Source organism: Neolamprologus multifasciatus, chromosome 13 (assembly GCF_963576455.1).
Source record: "Neolamprologus multifasciatus chromosome 13, fNeoMul1.2, whole genome shotgun sequence".
NCBI lineage: Eukaryota > Metazoa > Chordata > Actinopteri > Cichliformes > Cichlidae > Neolamprologus > Neolamprologus multifasciatus.
In genome coordinates this window covers 17,244,771-17,268,124 of record NC_140451.1, presented here as the reverse complement: position 1 = coordinate 17,268,124, position 23,354 = coordinate 17,244,771, and the positions used below count along the sequence as shown (strand labels likewise).

Genomic DNA, 23,354 nt, shown 5'->3' with positions numbered 1-23,354 from the left:
TATTGTGTCCACCAGAGGGCACAAACAACAACCAGGTCATCCAAAGTAATTCACAAATACATTACCACCACATCTTAGTACAGGCTTGTAAATAACCATACATAACAAATGTTTAGGGAAGTCTGTTTATGTTTCTTCTGTCAGAAAGAAAAAAAATATATAGGCCAATATATGATATTTAAATTATACTAGATATTGGCATTGGTATCGGTCTCAAAACTCATATTGTTTAGGCTGTAATTAAAAACTGCACATAGAGAATCAACAGTGCATCAGTAAGTCAGCATTTTAGGTTAGTATCTCAAAATTTCAATGTAATATTTCAAAAAATGTAAAGATACACAGTAAGTAAGCTGAAATTTTGAGATAATAACCTGATAATAACCTGATATTCTTCACTGGCAAAAACAAGCCCCCCCCCCCAAAAAAAAAAAAAATACAGTTTGGCATTGTTATTTCTATCGTCATCTTTGACGCATAAGTACCAAACCTCTCTTGTAGCAAAGAGAGACATTGTAGCACTTTGGACTACACCTGTTATCTGTTGCAACTGACTATGCATTTATGAGGCTGAAAACGTGGGTAGCGAGCTAGTTTGGAACTACAGGAACTACAAAGAAACGTGGCCGCCCAACCCCTGACCCCCTCTGCGTCATTTTGCCGGGAATGCTGCACCACGTGTCTCCAGCCGGTCTGCGTGCAACTCTGATTCATTACTTTTCATTCTGAAACGAGTCTGGGCAGGGAGTAGACCTCCAAGATGGCGGCGCGGTGGGGAACAGGCGAGGAGACTTTAACAGCGTGCAATATGGACTTTTTCCCTTTGGATACACTAGACGAGGTAACGAAAATGTTTTATTCTTTATTTCCTAGCATCTGGGTCCACTGTTAGTAGTGTTTGGATGACTTTTGGGGGGCAGAGTGCTCATCTGTACGGGATGTACTGTGCACGAGAAAGTGACACGTGGATGCAACTGTAGCATAACAACTATAACTCACTGAAAAGGCGCATCTTATTTAGTGATTGTTGCAGCTTGATGACTCCGTGGTCTCATGTTTTGATACATAATGCTCGTTGGTTAAATTTGCTTGCATTCATGGACGTTTGGTAATGCTAGCTGGTGAGTCAGTGTAGCTTGGCTGGCCGGCTGGCTAAGTGAATGGGGGAGGTTTTCTCTGACATAAAGCCAACAAGTGGTTAAATATCATCGTGACAGTTGTGCAGTGTTATCAGTAGTTGGCCTGATATTGCCTCCAGTTGTGTAGATGATATCAATATTACGCTTTTAGTCTCATTTGCTGCACCCAATAGTCTTGCTCTTCATCCACAGATACACACGTGGCAATAAAAATCGCATTAACCCTGCCCGATTATTTTACAGTCCTTCAACTTAATACAATATAGTATATATAATAACCACTGAAATAAGTGTTTTGTAAACAGTTATTTGCTCGACAGTTGCTCTGATGCTTTATTAATTTAGCTGTGTAGTTTACATGCTTTGCGCTATCATTGTGCAGTAAAGTGTCAACACTCAGGGATGATGATGATGCTGTTTTATATTTAATATTGTACGTACTCATACTCACACTGCTGTTATATGCAAGTTTTCATTCAAACTTAACTCTGTGTACACATGTGGTTTAGTGGGGATCACATGTTGGATTCCTCCACACATGCGCACGAGAGACCGTCGAATTAAAGCTCACAAGCCGTTCCCTCGGAGTCCGCGAACTGTGGTTTTGTTAACACGTTGACGTGTTAATTTGTGCATTAAAGTGAAGATTTTTGCTTTTTAGTCGCATGAATTTAAGCCAGCAGTGGAAGAAGAGCTGAAGGCCCTGCTTCTGGTTTGTTGTAGTGCAACACGTGGGTTTGGGTGGCCTGTCGTTGGACGGAGTGAGGCGAGGATCAAACATGTCTGCGCGCTGTGTGCGTGTGTTGATAGAAACACGTGGGGCTCTGTTAGACCACTGTATGGCGACATTAAGTTAATTTTGTCGGTTATGTTTCCAGTGACAGGAGGGCCCGTTTGTAGAAGTTATTGCCATGTTTATGGTTCTGGAAGATTACCCGAAGATTAGTTTTACACCAAGTCAGCCAACATCATATCAAAGCACATGCTAATACATGTTACACTGGTCAAACTTGTCTTGGTATTCACAGAACATGCTACTAGTATGTGCATAATTTAAGTAATGATTCAGGGTTTTTTCTTTTGTTTTTGTTTTTTTAATTTATACATTTATATTAATTGTAAAGCAGATCCAGTTGTGTTTATGTACAGAATAGCCTCTGCTATTTTGTTTTTCCTCCTCCTGCAAGTTGGAATTAAATACATGTGCCCTCCTTTGCCCGCTGAGGTTTCCTTTTCAGGTTCTTGTTTATAAATGCCTCACTTGAGCCATGGCCATGAAAATGAATGGATGAGATTTGTTGACCTGTTTCTCTGTTTACCTTTTGTGCACACTGTTCTTTATGTGGTTTTTTGAAATGACACAAAAGTCCACTTGTGATGGTGAGGCAGCCCAGTGGTCCATTAGTGACACTGCAATGGTGCCTTGCCTTGAAAGGTTTGGAGGAATGTGGAAGTTCTTTTTTTCACTTGTGCATATATGGGTTTGTTTCTTTCTTTCTTTTTAAAGCAACAGTTGGTTATTGATTTGACTGCTTATTTCAGATGTGACATTTGTTTGCTCTCCCCCTCTTTAGACTGATGAGCTGAGCTCCGGAGAAACTCTGGAGGCCCTTCAAAGCTGCTTAGATCTGTCCTTCTTTGAGGACACACCGACAATAGAGGCAAGACTAACTTCACATTGTGTAGCATTACGTTTTCATCAACTTCAAGGAGTTATACAATATTGTAAGCTCTGTATTTTACACTACCTAATGTCCCAGACTCTGACCTAATTGTTTGTTTTGATCCTTTATATAGTCTAAAGTCCTAGATGATGACAATGAAGCCACGCTGCTAACAGCCTTGACGGAGATTCTTGACAATGTAGAAGATGAGAACCTGTCTCCGTTTGACATACTGCCTGACTCAGACCTGCTGTCAGGTCAAAGGGGCAGGGAACAGTCTCCGGTTAGTGCCCAGCTGTTGTACATGTGTCTGGAATTATCTCTGCTCTCAACATTCCCCAATCTGATCTTTGAGCACAGGACAGAGAGTGGAACGCTCTGCTAACCTCTGTTATTCTGAACATACCTCTAGCTAGTTAACGTCAGTATTTTTTTTCTTGTTCATTCTCTAGCTCAGGAAATTACTGGGTTTATCACGTTCCCCTACAGAGAAAGACGCACCATCTAGGCCTTTATCAACTGGAAAGGTAGCGTCTTCCTATTTATAGTAATGTAAATAATCTTGTATTGTAGGCAGATTTTAACCAGATAGTTATGTTCCCATTTATACTCAGAGCCTCCCTAGGATACAGAAAAACTCTATGCAGAGGAGTGATGGGGAGGAAGAGGAAGACTGCTCCCTCACGCTGAGCCCAGTTGGGCCTGACTCATGTCCTGACGCTGACCTGCTAGACTGGGAGGGTCTGTCCCTCCTACATCCTCTTACCTTGGAGCAGACAAATGAAGACGGTGTCTCGATTAGCCTGGGCGACCTGGTCAGGCATATCCAACCCTACTGCTTGTCGGTATGTGTGGAGAATGAGGCAGGGGAACAGATTATGCCCGAAGGAGGCATAGTGCTTGAGGTTGTGGACCGGGGGGAAAATGGAGAACCCATCCTGGCCATCCCAGACATGAATCTATCAGTTAAAGAGCAGCTTTCAGAAAAAGAGCAGAAAGTTTCAGATGAAGCAGAAGACAGTTCGGAGCATATAGTTGTTGATGATGAAGACGATGTAACAGTCAATGAGGCACCCATGAAAATCACATCCCCAGAAATAACAGGAGTGTGTTTAGATGTAAAAGATGAGAAGACCATTAAGAGCCAAATGGAAGAAATTAAAGAGAAAAGTCCATCCAGGAGGAAAAAGAAAAAGAAATGCAAGCAACAGTCTGATCCTTATCCTGTGGAAGGAAGACTCCTTCGGAGTAGCACCGCAAGAAATGCAGCACAGGAACTTCCCAAAGAGCCCAAAAGAAAATCTGTCAAAGAAGAAAAGAAACAAAAACTCCCAAAAGTTCCTCCTGCCTCAACCCAAGTTCCATCGCTGGTAAAACCTAAAAAAAAAGAGCTATGCCAAACTGAAACTCAACCTCAGACCTCCACTACAGCAGTAATCAGTGAAGTGACTGTGCAACAAACTAAAGTTAAATCTCTGTCCTCTAGACAGGACACAGTACCGTTAAGTGCTAAACCTGGGAAGAGTGAAGACAGCTATTCACCCACAACAATGAGTTATCAGGATCCCAGTGAAGCTTCACAACAGCCAGTCCAAGCCCCCACTGAGCTCGGGAATGTATTAGCAGCTTCCCCTGTTTCCCTCTCTCTGGTGTCTTCAGAGATCCCGACAGCTGCTCCCATCTCTGTTACTCCCGAGGTGATGCCGAGTGCTAGTGAGGCCGTCCCTCCCGTGGCTCCGGCAGTCCCAGAGCCCAAACCCAAAGCACTTAGTTTACAGGAGTATAGACGGCTTAGACAACAGAAAAGGCCTGCTCCAGTGGAAAAGCAACACAACAATAGCACCAAGTGGCCTAGCCTCCCAGAACTTCCCAAAGAGCTTCCCCCTATTCCCTGCCTGCCTAACCCAAGCCCCAAGGATCCTCGACGTCCCATCACCCAGCCGGCAAAAAAGGAGGTGGAGGAGGTCAAACCTGCGTGGCAACCAAGAGGACCATGTGCACCACCGACCCCCGAGGCACTGCTGGCTCCACCTGCCTACATGGCTGCCCCTTCCAGCAAGGTTTCAGCTGCTACTTCAGTTCCTAAACCCCAACAAACACCCGAACTGCCCAGTCTGCCTCAGAAAAATCCTGTTCTGGTCCCTAATGTAGTTAAAGATTCAGCCATGCCCCAAAACATCACTACTCAGCCTGCAGCACCTAATGTGCCTAAAAACTTTGGGGCTCCTAACACTCAGCTCGCATCTTCAGTAGATGGGAAATGTTCTCCTGCACTTTCAGGAGGGATGGATGGAGTAGATGGAGTCCCCATCTCTCAGCCTGTATCTCCTAAGTGTGAAGAGCGCACCAAGACCACTCTTAAAACCACTACAGATGAAATAAAACTCACTGCTGCTACCGGATCTCTTCCCAGTGTCCCCCAGAAGACCACTGTGGTTTCCCAGAAAGTGCCTGAGGTCACTGCTCTCACTACCTTAAATAACACCATTGCATCTGATAGCAAGTCCTCCAAATCCACAGCTGACGGTACCCAGCTGTGTTCCACTCCAGCTGCTAGTCTCTCGGACTCCCAGAGTCTAAAAACAAAACCAGTTGTTGCTGAAACTAAAGAAACACCCACAACACCAGTGGAAGCCCAAAGAGCAAAGAGCTCCACACAGGAGCTGATTGAAGCATTCACAAGTGAAATAGGTGAGCTTAAAGTTAAACTTGTGTTTTAAAAGCTTTAATTTGTTTTTAGGAATACAAACATTCTCATACCTTCTTTCCTTTTTTGTTTTTAAGTATTGTCTTTCTTTGACAAGAGTAATTCACTGATATGCTATAAACTGTTGTCAGTGTCACAGCTTTGCTGACTTGAACTCACTGTGCTTAATCTGCTCCAGTGGCAGGCTGACGTGCAGGAATCCAATATTAGGAATTATAAATTGTCTACTGTTAGAAAGCAGGAAAATGCACAGTGTCACTTTAAAAATCGAACCATTTGTGCTCTTCAGGACTGTTACGTACAATAATCTGTTTCCTGGCTGTCACGTTTTCAGCTGAGCCTTTGTCCTCTGTGTCCAGTCTATTCTCTGTACCGCTGTAGTTCTGCTCAGTTTGAGTGTTACTGTGAAAAGAGCTTTTGTGTACTGCATTATAGTACATGTAATAGTTTAAGGGGGGCTTTTTTTGCCCACTTAAAGTGCCATGTTTTTGGCCTCTACTTAACTACAGTTCTAAATAATACTTAAAGTAGGCTTCAGTTCAATCTTTCACACTCTGATTTTTAAAATGAGCAGTTTTAACTCCTGAATCGTCAAGGTCACTCTCCCTTTAAGCCAGCTTTCTTCTGATTGGCTGCTTCTTGTAAACAACAGCTTTGAACAGCAGGTGGGTGGAGCTTCTGTACTCACACCCCAGGGGGAGATGGCCATATTAATGATGTCCATTATCAGTGAATTCATTCAGAGCCACAAGTAGAACAAAGTGTCTGAAGCCTGATCATTTGGGTTTACATACACATGCTGACATTATTTAAACTTTGGCCATGTTTGAGCATCCACTATTGCTGGCAGTATATCTATGAGAGAAAATAAAGAAAAGCTCAGCAGTTTGCCTTTAAATGACCATCATTCTGTTATAATCACATAATGACCTTTATTTACAGGTATTGAAGCTGCTGATCTGACCAGTTTACTGGAGCAGTTTGAGGAAACCCAAGGTAGTTACTAATGCTTCAGTTTTCTCTGTATCCACTCCATCTCAGAGGTTTCGTTTGAACGTTTTGCACACTCGGTTTTATTTTACTTCCTTGAATTATAATTAGATGGGTGTTTAGGCCAGTAGCTCAGTGTGTCACATAGTGAAGTACCAAGCTAAATGTGGTCAGAGGATCAGTTTTCCTGGTTTTGTAACGGTGCAATGTAGTATGCAAGCTTGCAGCCCCATCTTTGGTTAGCAGTAGTGGATTAGTGGGTAGGAGTTGTGATTGACTTCGGGAGATAGGTAGACTTTCAACATCTCCTGAAGCTGTGTGCTAAACAGGGGTTCATGCATGAACTTTCCTTTTGTTTGCAAATCACATACAAGAACCGCCTTGTAGTTGGTCTGTTACTATGGTAAATGGATGAATTCCAAGCTTGTGTGTTTCTAATCAAGCCTTTTGTTTAAATCAAAGATAGTGGGGCATCTGTTTTTAACTGTAACATTCCCCTTTAAGAGAGATGGATGCTGCAGAGGCCAGAGAAGCTGCTATGTGCACTTGTCTGCTCAGCTACTGGAATTCTGCCCCGTCTGCAAATCCATTTAACTCGAGCCCTTCTGTCTTTGTTTGGGCGGATGTACAAGGCCTGACTTATGTCAAGTGTTTGGGGTTTTTTTTTTTTTTTTTTATGCGCTTTATGTAGCTGCTGACTATTTCCAGTCCTATGGAAAATAAGCCCTGTACTAAAAACATTTCCACTGAGAGTTTTTAACCTCACTTTGTGCACCGATGCACTAACTTTTCTATTCCTTCCCCCTTCAGCCAAAGAGGAGCAATGTGTGTCGGAGGTCTCTGGTAGAGCAGCAGCTGTAGGAAACTCGAGGTGAGTTACCCTACAGCCCTGACGCTGCTCTGTGTGAGTGAGTAACTGTCTGTGAGAGTGAAAACCGTTTGATTTGTGTGACAGATTGTGTATGTGAGGAGGTGGTCCAAGTCCACCTCATGCCAAGACCTACCGCAAATCCTGCCAGTGCCTGGCAGCACTAAGGGCCATCTCGGGCTGGGCTGAAGACCACCGAGGTTTGACCTACGCTGTTTGCCGCTGATATACTAACATATGCCTGTGCTTGCTCGGCAGTGTCGAACTGGTTCCAGAGAAGTCTGTTGTGGAACGTGTAAAAGCTAGTGACATCTCAAGCACTGCAGGTAAATGAGCATTTTGTCCTGAACTAAAACATGAGTTCATGAAGTTGCATAATTAAATACTATAAAGAAAAGTGACTGATGTTTACCTCTTTGAAAGTTTAATTTAGAGATGTTTTGTCTTCTCAAATGCTTCGTTTATGTCAGTGTATACAGAAGTCTGAAGTACTCATGATATTTCCCTCTGCTTCAGCTCTGACACCTCCAGCCACTCCTCCTCATCAAATGTGGAAACCCCTGGCAGCTGTGGCCCTGCTTGGGAAGAGCAAAGCCTCCGAAGCCTCCAAGTCGAGCCCCTCCAAAGTTATCCAGATAGAAGCTCGGCCTCTGCCCTCAGTCAGGCCACGTAGCAAACCCACGCTCGCTGCTGCCACTGTAGCCCCCGATTTGGCGTGCATGGATCATGACTATTGCCTTCCCAACAAAGGCACTCCCACTGCAGAGCCAGGCAAGCGTTGGAATATTAAACAGCAGTCTTTTATCACCATTAAACCCATCAGGCAACATACTCCAACCACTACACAAACAACCCCAGCTGCCCTGGCATCATCTCTTCAATCTACCATAAATCAGGCGGTTTTAACCAAAACACAAGTTTGTCCAGTGAAGCCCCTGGAGCCCAAGGCAAATAGGTTGGACGAAAGCTCTGTTATGGAGACTCCAGATGCTTCTCCAACTCGGCCGGAGACTGAATTGAAGGAAAGGAGCCCGGGGAGAGGTCCGTTGGGAAGGTCGTACCGTCGCCATGCTGCTTCTCGCACACCCAGCCCCAGATGTAGTCCTGAAGAGAGGACCAGAGGCCGGTCTAGAAAAAGATCACATCATTCTCCCAGTCCAATGTCCAGCTGTTCAGAGTCAGACTCCGATTCTTCTAGATCTCGGTCTAGATCACACTCTCCAACAAAGAAAAGGTTTGTCCCTTTGCAAAACATGTGTTTGATTCAGATGCATTAAACCTCTTCACTGATGGGTAATGATTTCCCTTTTCCTTCTTTTTGATTTTTAGGTATCGTCACCAGAGCAGTTCCAGCTCCTCATCCCGTTCCTCCTATCGGCCTTCTGTGTCCCGCTCTCCTCCCAGAAGGAGAAGGTATTCCTATTCATCTTCTCGTTCTGGCTCTTGGAGTCGCTCCAGGTCACGATCTCGGTCCCCTCAAAGACGGGATCAGTGGAGTAAAGGCAGACAATTGTACAGGTACAGTACTGTGACTTCTCTTGGTAGCTGTTTCATTTGTGCCCTACATATACTTTGAGAAACCTTGAAATGACGAGTAAAGGCTTCATCTTTTCTTCTTCAGTCCCTCATATCGGCCCAGCTATGGTCATGCTCCAAAGCCAAATGCAGAAGAGGTGAAGAGACGCAAGGAGAAAGCCATTGTAAGTTAACTAAGTGAAATGATTAATTAAGTGAAATGATTCCAGTAGTTATGATGTAAAACTGATGGACTCTCTTCCAGGAGGAGCGCCGCGTTGTTTATGTTGGTAAAATCCGGGGAACGATGACCCAAAAAGAACTAAAAGAGCGCTTCTCCTATTTTGGCGAGATTGAAGAATGTACCCTGCACTTTAGAGACCATGGGTAAGTAAGCTCCTCGTATTATACATGCAAACATCTTACTTCACCGCTTTTTCTTAGCATAGAGCTTTTGGGAAGGTTTTGTAAATGAGAAAGCTGCACTGTCTTTGAACCTTCTTGGTCTTGTCTATGACCTCTTAGGCCAAGCTACAGTGCTAAAGCAAATTCAGGCTTGTTCATAACTGGAGCTTCCTGGCATCACCACCAGGTGGCTCTTTTAAAAGCAAGTTACATCTTGAAGCTATGTGCGAGTCCTGTTGCTGCCCTCTCTGCTCAAACTAAAAATGAGGAGTTAAACTTTTGGTCATTTGCCACAGGGACAACTACGGCTTTGTGACTTATTACAACACCAGGGATGCTTTCACAGCGATTGAGAATGGAAGTAAACTGCGCAAGCCTGACGAGTTGCCGTTTGATCTATGTTTCGGTGGAAGGAGACAGTTCTGCCAGAGCAACTATGCCGACTTAGGTATGCTTTTAAATTTCCAGATGCAAAAAAAGTTTCTGCGTAACTCTTTGATTTTTTTTCCTCTTCTTATTTTTAATGCAATTCCGTCTCTATAATCATTTCAGATTCGAGTAGAGAGTACGAGCCAACGCCTGCAAAAGGCAAGTATCATGCACTAGACTTCGACACTTTACTGAGGCAGGCCAAGCAGAATCAGAAGAGGTAACAGGAGGCCTGCAGCAGGACGCAGCAGATATTTACCTCAGAGCTGACGATGGCTCCTCACCTGCAACACTGTTTACAGTTTAGCTGTTGCATTAGGGATTTGTTTTTTGTTCTTTTTGTAATGTTGTTTCTGCAAGCTAACACCTTCTATTGAAGTGAAGATTTATAATGAAAAAAGCAAAAGGAGGCAAAAAAATTGAATAAATGGAATAAATACAACAATAATTTTTTAAAACGTTTATTTAAATGTACAATTGAACTTGAATTTTATGGAGAGGGAATTGTTTTTAAAAAGGGTGGAATAAGTAGAATGGCACTCCCTAATTATTGGGAGGAAGATGTATTACATTGTAATGTATTACAGACCTCAATAAAAGAAAAAATAAATAAAAATAAAAACTGTTTTCTTCTTTCTTTTGTTTTCTCACTGTTTTTAATTTAATTTAAATTTATAATTTGTCTGTGATGTAATTGTTAATTTCATGGAATATGTGATGGTTCAGACTTGGTGCTTTGGTTTCAGGGTCCGAGTGAATTCATTACTTCAAGTTTTGTAATTCTGAAGAAGAAAAGAGTTGAGTACAATAGCAGTGGCTCATTTCTGCTAAGCGTCCCAGTGGGCTGGTATCTAAATGAAAGAACCCCAGAACTGTTCAGCTAAATGTGCTTATTAATGTCATTGGTTAGACTTGAGATTTAACCAGCATTTCCTGCTGTGGTAATCATTGTGTTTTGTAAAAAGGTGAAATTCTCTCCCTGTCATAGCTTTCTGCACTACCCTAATGAAAAAGAGCCATGTTTAATATTAGGTGTCACACTGCCACAAGCCTGTTGCATGGATTGTCATATTTTTAATGTGTGTGTTGCAAAGTTTTCCATTCAGTTACATTTTAGGTCACTTTATACCATAAGTTAAAGATCTTACTGTATTGGGGAGAGAACCCAAACAATTTAATGAGTCTGCACTGTCACGAAGTGCTGTGACAGTGCATCACAGCAAGGGCTACAGCATACTAATCCTATGGCACCCTAACCTGATCCAGCCCAAACTATAAGCTTTATCAAAAACAAAGGTTTTAAGCCACATTTAAAGGGTACAGAGGGTGTCTGCCTCCTAAATCTGAACTGGGAGCTGATTCCACTGGAGAGGGGCCTGATAGCTAAATATGAAAGCTTGTTTCCACCACTGAAACAAAACGTAATACTTTGAACCCCATCCATAATTCCACATTTCAACTAACTTACTTCAAATATCAAGTTATTTTCTCAGAGAACGGAGTAAGTCGAACTATTGTGATAACCTGAAATCTTGACTACGGATGGAAATTTTTCTTCAGTGGTGGAAATGAGCTTCCAAAGCTGAAAGCTGTGCCTCCTGTTCTACTTTTAGAAACTCCAGGAACCACATGTAGGCCTGCAGCCTGAGAGCAAAGTGCTTTATTAGGATAATATCGCACTAAGGTCTTCAAAATATGCATTTAACTACTGCAGAGACTCCACCCATCCTACATCCACTTGTTTGACCACTGCCCTCAGGGAGATGCTACAGGTCCAGCCAAACCAGGACTAACAGTTCTGGAACAGTTTTTTTCCACAAGCCATCAGCTGTACTGAACACACACATCAGCACCTCTCACACATAAACACCACCACCACACAAGACAAGTGAAATACCTCAAAACAACCTTGCACATATGTATAAAGCGTTAATATGTGTATAGTTGGCATTTTTAGATTTGTTTATTGTTAGCTACTTATTTGTTTTATTGCTATTTATTATAAATGCTGATAGGAGTGTTGCTTCTAATTTAACATAGGGATCTTGATTTAACAGCTACCCACTATTTTAATCATTTCTTATATTCCTTTTGATACTCTTTTTCTATTCTTTATGCAATTCTTTCATTAACTTTTCTTGGCTAGCATCAATGACTGTGTAAAAAAAACCCTGTACAAATCTATTCAGGGCCATTGAATTTATTTTTTGTCCTGACTAGTTGACCTAATCTTTGGACTCACCCCCTGGATATTGTAAAAACTCGCAACCCAGTTTTGTAGTCATTGTAGTAAAGCACGCTGTGTACTGTACAAAAGTATAACTGGATTATCTTGACGATTTGGAACAAAGCATGCGCATTTTGCTGACACAGATCATAAACAGATGAGCAGCACCTCCCCTCTGTTTGGAAGTGGTGTTGGAGCTTAGCTGCATTCCTAATATGGGCTGGAATTTCAAGATATTACACAGCCGACGAGATGTTCAACGCAGTCGACTAACAGAGCGAATAATTGCCACCCTCTTGTGTATTTGATAAATACGTGCACACTTTGTATCCCCGCTCATTGATAAATGAGAGAGATTGATGATGTTGTGGGTAATCACGCATAAATCAATCTGTTATTTACCATCATTATTGCTACATATCTGACTACTATTAAGTGTACTGCGTAAAAAAACGGATGTCGTTATAATTTTGATGTACATTTTGCCCACAACTGGTGTGTACAAATGTACAAAGGAGGCTAATTCTATCATGCCGTGAGCTGAGGTGTAGACTATCTCTTTAACTGTGTAAAATCTTTGCGGTGTTTTGTCACGTACATCTAGTTGTGACTGGTTTGAACTGGTCTCGTGAGCATGCGCACTTGGTGTAAACAGGAAGAAACGACGTAAAGTAGGTTAAATCCACCCATAAAGAAGAGAAAATGCACGGACAGCCACGAGCGAGTGTTTGGTTTTTGTTTACATATTAGCCAAACTAAATGATGATTTGTATCACCTGATAGTAATTTATGTCATAGCTTGTAAAACCTGTCGGGGTTTTTGTTTCGAAAAACTTGTTAGATTTCTTGCGTTAGCTAACATTAGGCTCAGAGTGACGCGGTTTATTTCCACCAGGTTTGCCTGGTAGCATTCGCCTGCTGACCTACATTTGAAAATATTCCCTGGGTTCTTCGCAAATTTCGTGACTTTTGTATCGAGCGAAACCTCGAAAAATGGTTCAAAAAGAAAATACGTTAGAGACTCCTCAAGTGGATGGTGAGCCGAGCCCCAGCCCAGTCTCCGGAGAGTCTTGTGCAGAGGCCCCTGGCCCGGTGGAAGAGACTGTGATCGGAGTCGAAACGACGGGCCTCAGAAAATTTATAAGCGGAGTCGTGGAAGGTAATGTTGGACAAAGATTATGTATGTAGTTTGTTATCGTCACATATATAAATAAATGATAAATTTGTATCTTAAAATGCAAATATGCTGCTTAATAAAAAAAAAAAAGACTTTTAAAATGTCATAGGCTTACGTGTATATACAACACGATCTAGTTAATCGCATACAATCAGAAGCTAGGCGTTGAAATGCTGCAGTAATTCCGCTGTCTGACTGTACATAATGAACAGTGCTACACGTCATGAATTTAAAAGGGACGTCTTTATTTGGGCACATTCCTGAGTAATTTAGAAGATCAGTATTAAGCACATTCAAGCACGTCTGCACCAAGGGGCAAATTGTCGAAGCGGCTAAGCAGCTCGCTGTGCATGCAGGAAACGCACATCAGGACTGCAGGGTGCGTGGAAACTGAATGTCGTGTTTTCTAACGCAGGGTTTTATGGGCGGCCATGGACAATGGAACAGAGGAAAGAGCTGTTCAGGAGGTACTGTGGATCATTTAAGACTGCATGTTGACAGCTTTATAGCAGGGTAACTCGGATTGTTTTAATGAGTCTGAAAAATGATTTTCACAGGCAGCAGAAATGGGGACTGAATACATACCTTTACGCACCCAAAGATGACTGCAAACACAGAATGTTCTGGAGGGAGCTGTATTCAGTGGAGGAAGCAGGTGATTACCAAGAATGTCTTTGGGGAGAAGGGGAATGATTGTATGATACTTTTAAAGTGAGCCAATTGCATATTAATTATAAATGCACAATAATTTACACTTTTGTTTTTCTCCTCTCTCCTAGAGCAACTCATGACTTTAATTGGTGCTGCTAATGAGCATGGGATAGAGTTCATCTATGCCATTTCCCCTGGATTAGATATTACCTTCTCCAACCAGAAAGAGGTTTCTGCACTCAAGAGGAAACTTGATCAGGTATTGCAGCATTTTTATGAAGAACACATTAAAATCCTTCTTGATGGATATCTACAGCCATTTTCTGTATTTTACTATGTCATTTCTTCCCTTTCAGGTTTCACACTTTGGCTGCAAGTCCTTTGCCTTACTTTTTGATGATATTGACCACAATATGTGCCCTGCTGATAAAGAAGTGTTCAGTTCTTTTGCACACGCTCAGGTTTCTATCACCAATGAAATCTACCAATATCTTGGAGAGCCTGAAACCTTCCTCTTCTGTCCCACAGGTAACTTGTTTTCCTTGTTTTTGTACCTGCCTTATTTGCTCATTTTGTGTGTGTTTGCTCTCACTTATTTTTCTCACCGTCAAATTCAGAGTACTGTGGAACATTTTGCTACCCAAGTGTCCCTCAGTCCCCCTACCTCCACACAGTAGGAGAGAAGCTTCTGCCTGGCATTGATGTGCTATGGACAGGCAAGTCTAATAGCTTCCCTTGAAATTGCAAACCTATTCATATATGTCTATGTTGAAGACTTAAAAAGAATAATTATTTGGATATGTTGACTTTTCTGTAGGCCCCAAAGTGGTTTCCAAAGACATCACAGTGGAGTCTATTGAAGAGGTGTCAAAAATCCTGAGAAGAGCCCCAGTAATCTGGGACAATATTCATGCCAATGATTATGACCAGAAGAGACTTTTCTTGGGTCCCTACAAGGGCCGCTCTACAGAGCTCATCCCCAGACTGAAGGGAGTCCTCACCAATCCAAACTGCGAGTTTGAATCCAACTTTGTAGCAATCCACACTTTGGCCACCTGGTACAAGTCTAATATGAACGGTGTGCGCAAGGATGTGGTCATGAGTAAGCAACAGAGACTTATTTCTTTTGTTTGTTTGTTTAGTTATTCTGCAAATTTCAAAGCATACCACAGACAGAAAAGATCCAGCTTGAAATGAGTGGGTAAAACGCCTAATAACAGATACCACAAGACTCACCCTAGATGTGCTAGAGAGAATAAAATGTACTTCATTAAGCAATAAGGAAGGAGGGGAAAATGAAGATCAGTATCAAATAATTTTATCAAAACCTTTTATGCCTTTGAGGCAAAGGGGTAATTTAACAAAAATAAAACACACAGGGTTTTGAAAATTTGGGTGGGGGTGTACTTATAGTTAGCTGGGGAAATGTAGCACCTGATGTAAGGTTTATCAAAACTAGGAAAACATTTCTGCAGTCTGGTTTTAATATACTGTACATATATTTAAGCTAAGTAATACTTATACAAGCACACATGGAGTGAAAAGAATCCTGAGCATTGGATTTCTTAAACGCCTTTCATTAAGTTTAGGCCTCAGCTCCTCATATCAAAGTCTGAAGTCATGGGTTGGTACACAATCTTTAGTTACAAGGATTTTAAAGTTTCCAAAAGTGCCATTATCAGTGTAATGCTTATTTTATGTTGATGCAGTATAATCTCTCAGTATGAAGTTACTGTCATCTTGCACTGAAATCCAGATTATTAATGGATGTACTTCTCTGCTTTTTCTCTCCCCACCTTGCCCCTTTACCAGCTGATGGTGAGGACAGCACCGTTTCTATCCAGATTAAGTTGGAGAATGAAGGCAGTGATGAAGAACTTGAGACAGACATGCTCTATAGCCCACAACTTGCTCTAAAACTGGCTCTCACAGAATGGCTTGGGGAGTTTGGTGTGCCTCACCAATACAACAGTAAGTTTAATCTTCCTTTTTTTTTTTTTTTTTTTTTTTTTTTTTTGTGTTAATAGAGTTTTTAGCAGCATCACCTGAAATGCCTAAAAACCATACCGTATGCACTGACACTCTGTTCTCACAGGCCGGCAGGTGCCTCAGAGTGGTGCCAAAGGTACAGGCATAGATGTGTCATCCATGACTGCTCCCTCTCTTTGCTCCTCAACAACGGTCACAACTGTGTTCCAGCAGCCCATCATGTCTCCAGCAATGCCTCCTCTGTGCCTGGATCCAATCTCACTTCCTTTGGCAAAAAGACCTCAGGAGGAAGAGGAGGTGGAGTTTGCATTATGACACAGTTGTAGCACTTGTGTGACCTTAACGAGTACTTTTAGCAATCGAGTTTTCTGTTCATCCAGCTCATCACCCAATAAAAGAACCATTGGGTCATTGATTAAAGGGCTAATAATTAAAGTATTTGTCCTCTCTTTATAGTCTCGTACAATCCAGACAGAGGATTGTACCAGACTATCTACAGGTACTTTAACTTTTTACTGGGCATGTGCAGGTGGAGGTGGAAAAGAAGGATTCAGATGAGGAGCCCATGGAGATGGTGGTTGAGAAGCAAGATGAGGCAGAGCCAGAAGCCGAAGTCGACCCAGAAGAGAAGCATGCAGGTCCTATTTTAGCTGACAAGATGGCCGAGGACCTCAAACCTATGGATACAGACAAAGAGAGTCTGGCAGAGTCCAAATCCCCTGAGGAGTCAATTCAAGAGGACTCTGGTAGTGATATCGCCCCTATGCAGACAGATGATCAGCTCAAACAGGTGCTGCAAACATTAGTGAGTCATTTCTCCTTTATATCTGCATTTGATGGCAAAAACCAAATTAAAATGCTTGCAAAGTCTCATTGCTGATTTGGGTCCACAGGAAGTGTTTGTACCAGGGCCCAACGAAAAGGCGCTGTTCACAGCAGAACCTCTTACCCTGGAGGACCTGTGCTTGCTAGCAGAGCTCTTTTATCTGCCTTACGAACATGGACCCAAGGCCATGCAAATGTTAAAGGAGTTCAACTGGCTAAGAGCCAACAGCAGCGTCGTTAGTGTCAACTGCAAGAGGAGAGAATCTGAAAAGGTGGGTGATTTTACTGAAACGCGCACATGGAGTGTGTTCAGAGAAGGAGGTCCATTAGATGGTTAGTCTGTTATCAACTAACCACGCTGTTCATGGTGCAGAAAACAAAATGGTGGCTGTGTAGTACCCATACTGCCCATTGGGTGGTGTGGTTATGACAGCAAATGGTGTGCTTGCACTACAGTTTAGTGCTGTGCTTTTGTGTAAACTATGGCTTCCCTTTCTATGCAGCTTGTTTTGCTTTTAGTTACATATTCACACATCACAGTGGAAAAGTACAGTTGTAAATAATTTCAACACTCATGGCCTATTGGGACACTTGTATATGATGTCACAAGTGACATGAGTGCTTTTTTTTTTTTTTTTTTTCTTTTTTTTTTTTTTCTCTCTCTTGTCTTCCTGCTACCACAACTCTGAAGTGGTTTGATGCTTGCCTTTTCCACCAGTATTTATCTTTTTCAAACACTGTGTTGAACACAGGTGACCGAATGGCAGTCACGGGCAGAAAAGTTTGAGGAGATGTGCTGCTCAGTCATCCAGATGTTCACACGGCTATCTAATACAGCTAACCGCACCATCCTGTATGACCTCTACCCTTACCTCTGGGACATCAAGAGCATCATTTCTATGGTCAAGTCTTTTGTCCAGTGGCTCGGTATGTATAAGGGGAACCACGGGGTCCTTATTCTTAGAGAGCAGTAGTTTAGCGTAGAGTCCATTCAAGTGTTGTAATCCTTTACCATTCTCAGGAACACAGTTACATACAAATTACTAAAGCACATCATTTAAATAAATAAATAAAAATAATGAAAGAACAAACGGTGTAATGATGGATCATTTAGCTGCATGGTTTCCATTCTAGACCTGGACTATGTTATTTTAAGAATGATATGAGACAACAATCTGAATAACAGTAATATTTCTAATCTTCTGCATCAGTTAATGTAGGGTTAGTTTTTGGCAAATATCCCCAGCTGAAATTGGTAGCAGGTTATTTGATTAGTTTAGAAATGGGTTGGGTCAAATGCATCACATTTAAATGGAAATGACTCTATTAATTGCTCTTTAATTTGTTGATTTTTTTTTTTCTTCTTTTTTCTAATCTGACTGAATGCTGCTTGCACTGCTGCTGTGCTCCCTTTTATTCCACAACAATTTGCTCCATGTTTGTCTAAACTGAGTATCCGTGGAGAAAATGTCCCAGCAGGGTTACTGCTGCTTGCTGTGTATCCAGTAACATCACTGCTGCGTTCCCACACAGACACTTGCTTCCATTTCTCCGTCTGTGGGGATGGGCACAGGGGAAATCCCAACCCCCCTCCCTTCCTCCATGCCCTAGCGCGCACGCGAGCTTGGAGAGCAAGTTGACTGACTCACTGTGGAAGGCCATTCTGGTGCATAAACAAGGAATCAGAAATATCTAAATTGTCCTTAATATGAATCACATGCATATATTACAAGAAGTCTTACACTTTTGCCTCACTGAGTAATCTCTACTATGAGGTTGTTGGATTTTTAAGCTACTGAATCATGTGCTCACTCTGTATCAGAGGAGAATGCATCACATTGTAAAAGAGGATATTCTTTCTTTCCCTCCCACTTTCATCTCTCTCTATCTTAAATTACTCTTTCAGGTGATGTCCTGTTATACAGCATGAGTGACATGGGGTCTTCTCATGACATCTCCATCTTTTCATGGAGTGTTTGTTTGTTAGTCTGAAGCACCAGCATGGCCTGTAGGTTACTCCCTGTAACCCAGTTTCATTCACAGGTTTCTGTCCTGTCCGGCTATATGGTAAAGCTGAGGTCTCTGGCCCACAGTACACAGCAGGCAGCATACCCACACTGGCAAATCCACATTAAAAGTCCACACTGCTGGCTTGATGCTTCAGTAAATGGTCTTAAACGCTCAAGCCTCACCAAAGAAGTTAAAGCCCCATAAATATAATTACCTGCACGAAGTTCCCAAATATTGACTTCTGCTTTTGCTATTAGTATTAATTTCATCAGTCCCCATATTTTCCCCCCTAGTGGAAGCTGTGCAGCCGGCACTTAGTCACAACCTCCCTGGTTATTGCACTGAGAACACTTACTAATAACTATTTTCTACTGTTTTCTCCCTTCACTATGTACAGATGGAAGAATCCACAGTACAAGTTTCTACTGCTATTGGATCGACAGTGGCCGATGTATGCACATGCAGGCGTTGTCTCTTTCTTATGTTCATGTATTAAATTGATCTTTGTAGTTTTATTTTAAAGCTAAAAATTTAAAAGTAAAGGAATGATTTGGAGGAAAGCAAGCTGCCCTCTGGATGAAGTCACATTTTGCGCAGCGATTTTAAAGTCTGAATATTAAGTGTTAACTCCCAAATTTCTCTTTGGCAGCATCTCTCTAACTTGTTTTTTTGTTTCTGTCAGTAGGCCTGTAGAATTGGCTCAGACCAGCCAGATGCACTCACTCAAGGGACCTTACACTTGGTTTTATTTATATTTAATATGTAATATTTCTGAGTGGACTCACCCTAAAAAAGGGGGGCAGAAAGACAAAAGAACAAATATTCCATGTTATTCTGCATAAATGTCACAGTGCTGGATCGGTGCAGTTGCACTACATAATCGGCTAGTCTTTTGCGGTACCCTTTGTGGTTTTTAATCTGGATATCCAGGTTCCCAGTTCCTTCCTGTGGCTGCATCTGTATGCTGTGTTGTCAGTTCATCAAAGGAAATGTTTTAGGTATCAGGGAGAGATTCACATGTAAAGCACTGTTAGGTGTCCTGCACGCGTGCTGCATTTGTCTGGTCACATGACAGGGCTTCTTGTCAACCAGGGATTGGTTTTTATTAGTGACTTGAATCAGAAGCTTGCTCATTTGTCTTTATATTGATTGGGTTTTAATAATAAGCTAAGAGGTCCTTTAAGTCTGGAAATGCTGGTCATGCTGCCTCTCGTCTTCCTGGTTTTTAATGACTTGTGCTACCCCGTCATGTGACAAGGCAGATATAATGAGAATGTGACTTCACACAAGGTGCTAATATCAGTGGGGTGACGGCAGCTAAAGCTTACTTTGGTAGCCCATAGACAGATTTTATTTTTTTTTATCCCCCCCTCTCTCTCTGTATTGGTCATGAAGTCTGTCAGCTTCTCAAATGAGAATTACCCTCCTGAAACACTGAAAATGAAAGACCTGCATCAAATAACTTGCCACGTGGACACAATGTCACATGGAGCTTTTGGGTAACGTTTTGCATTTACAAAGGTGCAGAGCAGTTTTTTGTAAAAGTAATGTGCATCTTACACCAGATTCCTTCTAGCATATATAAGCTTTAGATGCTTGAGCCCCATTTGATTGTAAAATATATTCTCTACATATAATTCCAAATTGGGTCCTTTTTTTTTATGTTTTAATGATTTAAAAAAAATAAAAATAAAAATTCATCAATATTTTGCTATTAGATACATATGACCCCCTTCATTCTCATCTCCCCACTCCCTTCATCTGTATCAGAGAGCCCCATCCTGTGGTAACAATGTCCGCTTGGCTCTGCTCCTAACAGGGTGTCGTAGTCAGTCCTCAGCACAGTTCCTTAGAGGAGACCAAGAGCCATGGGCCTTTAGGGGAGGTCTAGCAGGAGAGTTCCAGGTATCTAATGCACCGAATTTACAGCAATCAAATGGAAAAAAAGAGAAAAAAGAGTGCTGTGAGCAAAGACGACGATGGTATTATGTGCGTAGGTATGAAGGGGTTTGGTCTGTCAAAGGTGAGCTGATTGCAGTGAGTTATGCTCACGACATCCAGGCTCCATCCCCTCCACTTGATCTCCAAATATGTTTGTGCCCTGGCATTACTTTGGGATATTGGCAGTATCTGTGAGGGGAGTGGGTGACCTGAATTCCATCCTGGGAGGGGAAAAAGGCAAACAAACTGAAAGCCAGTGTTTGGCGTGGCATCTTCTGATTGTGTTGCTGCTTCTGATCAATTTTGGTTTCTTTCAGCAACTGCCGAAGGAGATGCTGCTTTTCCCTGGCGCATGCAGCGCAAGCGAGTATGGTTAGGTTTTATTTTCATGACATATCATTTCTTTGCAGGAAAGCACAGCGCTCAAAGCCAGCCCTTTGCAAGCGCACGCGCAAGCATCGCAGCGCCAGCGAGAACGCAAGCACGTACGCAATGAGAGAACTCCATGATTAAACACATCAGTCCAGTCTAAAGTGGTGTTTCCAGCCCAGACTCCCAATGGCAACCAAAATGCTGTTGAGTGACTCAGTTGGCAATCATTTAATTCCCCGTTTTGGGTTTTTTGTTGCTTGGAGTTCTCTCGGTCTTTCTGCGCTAGCATCATTATTTTTCTCAACAGGAGGGTCCTGCGCAGCGAAGTATTGCGATGCCTTACAAAAGGGAAAGGAGCATCTCCTTCAGCCAGTAAAACCTTAGTCAGACCAAAACGCGAGCCTTTTTTTTTCTTTTTGTTATGTTTGCAAATGTCTGTTTGTAGTTGGTGCTGTGTTTCTTTAGCGAAAATGAGAAAGATGTGAGGTTTGCTCTTGTTGTCCACTGTCAGGTCAACAAGGAACAACACTTTATATACTTAAGTTGTCTAAAGACTCCAAAGCACTTTTCTGTCCTTAGTTCCTTTTGGGTTGATAGTGGTTCAACTTGGCAAACACACAGTGAGGCAGTCAGCCAGACTAGCACGACACCTTTTCCCTGTGAAACTGACCCTCCTTATTTTGATATCCACAGCGATTGTTGCCAATAGATGGGGCAAACGATCTTTTCTACCAACCTCCACCTTCATTGCCAACCTCAAAAATCTATACCATAAGGCCGTACTTTCCCAAAGATGAGGTGAGATACTTGTTGTTTTTGTTTGTTTGTTTGTATTAGTTAAGCCACACTCCTGTAGTCCTTTTTATAACAGTTGTCAAGCACGGCAAAATTGTCTTAGTGTTACCATAAAAAGCTGGAATGTCTTGAAGGAATTTCTTTATGTTTGGCACGTTTACTTGTTAATTGATTAGGTTTGCTTGATAAATGTCACAAAACAGTTTGTCACCAGACCTCAGATATTCGTATAAGTATCCTGTCATCTTCCCCTCATTTCTCATAAGTGTGATGTGACAAAATAATGAAGTTGCAACATGTCTGTCTTGGGCATCCACATGTTTTGTATGAAATTGATTTACTTCTGGAAAATCCCTTCTAACGAATATGTGACCATATTTTGTATTTCGTCACTTATTTAGTTCCTGAGTCTTTATTACATTATCTAGCAAACGAACCCCACCCTATAAGCAGTTTTTGCCAGGCCTTCAGCACTTTCTTTTTTTCAAATTTTGATGACCATGAAGCTGCGTATGGCCAACATGTGTTGAACACATTAAAACAAATGAAACAAAAAATGAGACGTAACATTGCATTCACAGGGCATGTTTAAATTTAATTTAAAAATGTGGGATTTATTATAAATATTGGATTTTTGTCTTTATATTGATTGTAGTGAAAAGCTACAAAAGTCTGGACCAATATTAATGTAAACAGCAAGCTGAGTAATTCGCAGACTCCATATAACTTATGAGCCACTTATTCAAGTAGAGTTAAAGTTGCTAAACTTGGTGTCAACGCAACTGTTTCATTAACAGCTGTTATCGGTCTCATTATACAGACTGCAGTCTATAAAATATGTAAAGAGATGTACTGTGAAGGCACGGAGGATGTACCATTCTCTGATGACGATCCTGACCTCATAGGAGACAGGTAAGAAAAGGCACATGCATTTGTTTGCAGTCAACACATTTCCCCCTTCAGTGACTTATTAAGGCTTTAATCTGTGTTCGCAGGTTAGTAGGAGGTCTCCTGACACTAAGTTCAGACTATGGGTTTGTGTTGGAGGATGATGAAGGGATCTGTGGTTATGCTCTCGGCACCGTAGATGTTAAACCCTTTATCAAGAAATGCACGTTGAGCTGGATTCCCTTCATGCAAGAGAAATACCACAAACCTGACTGTGATAAGGACCTCACAGAGGCTGAGGTATGCTTATAATCCATTTCTTTCTATCATAATATTGAGCGTCATGATTGTGCGTCCTTTTTATTAAGATTACTAAAGCACTCTTTCATTATTGTAGAAGATGATACTGAGTTTCCATGAAGAGGAGGAGGGTCTGCCAGACTCTTTCCTCTCCAACTTTCCCTCTCTCATCAAGGTTGACATTCACGCCAAAGTCACTGACCCCAGTGTGGCCAAAAGCATGATGGGCTGTCTGTTATCTTCTCTTAAGGCCAACGGTAGGTAGCAGCCAACAGTGTCTTTAGCCTCCTGCCTCATAACCACTCCATAGAAGTATTGATTCATTAAGTTTATTTTTCAAGTTTTAGTAAAGTGGAAAACACAGGTTCACTTATCTACATGTAATGTGTGCATGAGGCCAAAGTCCAAAATGACAAGATTAGAAGCCTAGATGACTGTTTTTTATCATAAAGGCTTCTTTAC

The 23,354-nt window shown here is 41.9% G+C and overlaps 2 protein-coding genes and 1 non-coding gene across 6 annotated transcripts in view; all 3 read left to right on the top strand.

Moving 5' to 3' along the window:
- Positions 1-683: 683 nt before the first annotated feature.
- pprc1 (PPARG related coactivator 1) lies at positions 684-10,350 on the top strand. Its single transcript, XM_085183633.1, has 14 exons — positions 684-841; positions 2,714-2,800; positions 2,937-3,086; positions 3,256-3,330; positions 3,418-5,494; positions 6,453-6,506; positions 7,311-7,371; positions 7,627-7,694; positions 7,885-8,602; positions 8,698-8,886; positions 8,990-9,068; positions 9,149-9,270; positions 9,585-9,736; positions 9,841-10,350. Exons 1-14 carry the CDS (start codon positions 761-763, stop codon positions 9,939-9,941), a joined length of 4,014 nt encoding a protein of 1,337 aa, XP_085039759.1. The 5' UTR covers positions 684-760; the 3' UTR covers positions 9,942-10,350.
- On the top strand, positions 9,364-9,503 carry LOC146505354 (small nucleolar RNA SNORA50). Its single transcript, XR_014877801.1, has one exon. It is a non-coding gene; the product is annotated as a small nucleolar RNA SNORA50 (small nucleolar RNA).
- Positions 10,351-12,586: 2,236 nt separating the features above from the next.
- The window catches only part of oga (O-GlcNAcase), a 13,223-nt gene continuing 2,455 nt past the window's right edge, over positions 12,587-23,354 (top strand). The window contains exons 1-18 of one of the 4 annotated variants that reach the window (XM_085183636.1): positions 12,587-13,103; positions 13,537-13,588; positions 13,679-13,776; positions 13,901-14,031; positions 14,129-14,300; positions 14,390-14,488; positions 14,590-14,874; positions 15,585-15,743; positions 15,868-16,058; positions 16,291-16,551; positions 16,655-16,858; positions 17,339-17,513; positions 18,994-19,047; positions 20,416-20,501; positions 21,603-21,707; positions 22,525-22,616; positions 22,700-22,892; positions 22,990-23,149. In XM_085183636.1, the coding sequence (XP_085039762.1) occupies positions 12,938-13,103; positions 13,537-13,588; positions 13,679-13,776; positions 13,901-14,031; positions 14,129-14,300; positions 14,390-14,488; positions 14,590-14,874; positions 15,585-15,743; positions 15,868-16,058; positions 16,291-16,551; positions 16,655-16,858; positions 17,339-17,513; positions 18,994-19,047; positions 20,416-20,501; positions 21,603-21,707; positions 22,525-22,616; positions 22,700-22,892; positions 22,990-23,149 (2,683 nt within the window). In that variant the 5' untranslated portion in view covers positions 12,587-12,937. Of the gene's footprint in view, positions 13,104-13,536; positions 13,589-13,678; positions 13,777-13,900; positions 14,032-14,128; positions 14,301-14,389; positions 14,489-14,589; positions 14,875-15,584; positions 15,744-15,867; positions 16,059-16,290; positions 16,567-16,654; positions 16,859-17,338; positions 17,514-18,993; positions 19,048-20,415; positions 20,502-21,602; positions 21,708-22,524; positions 22,617-22,699; positions 22,893-22,989; positions 23,150-23,354 lie in introns of all 4 variants that reach the window. The other 3 variants (XM_085183635.1, XM_085183638.1, XM_085183637.1) reach the window with 3 other exon arrangements.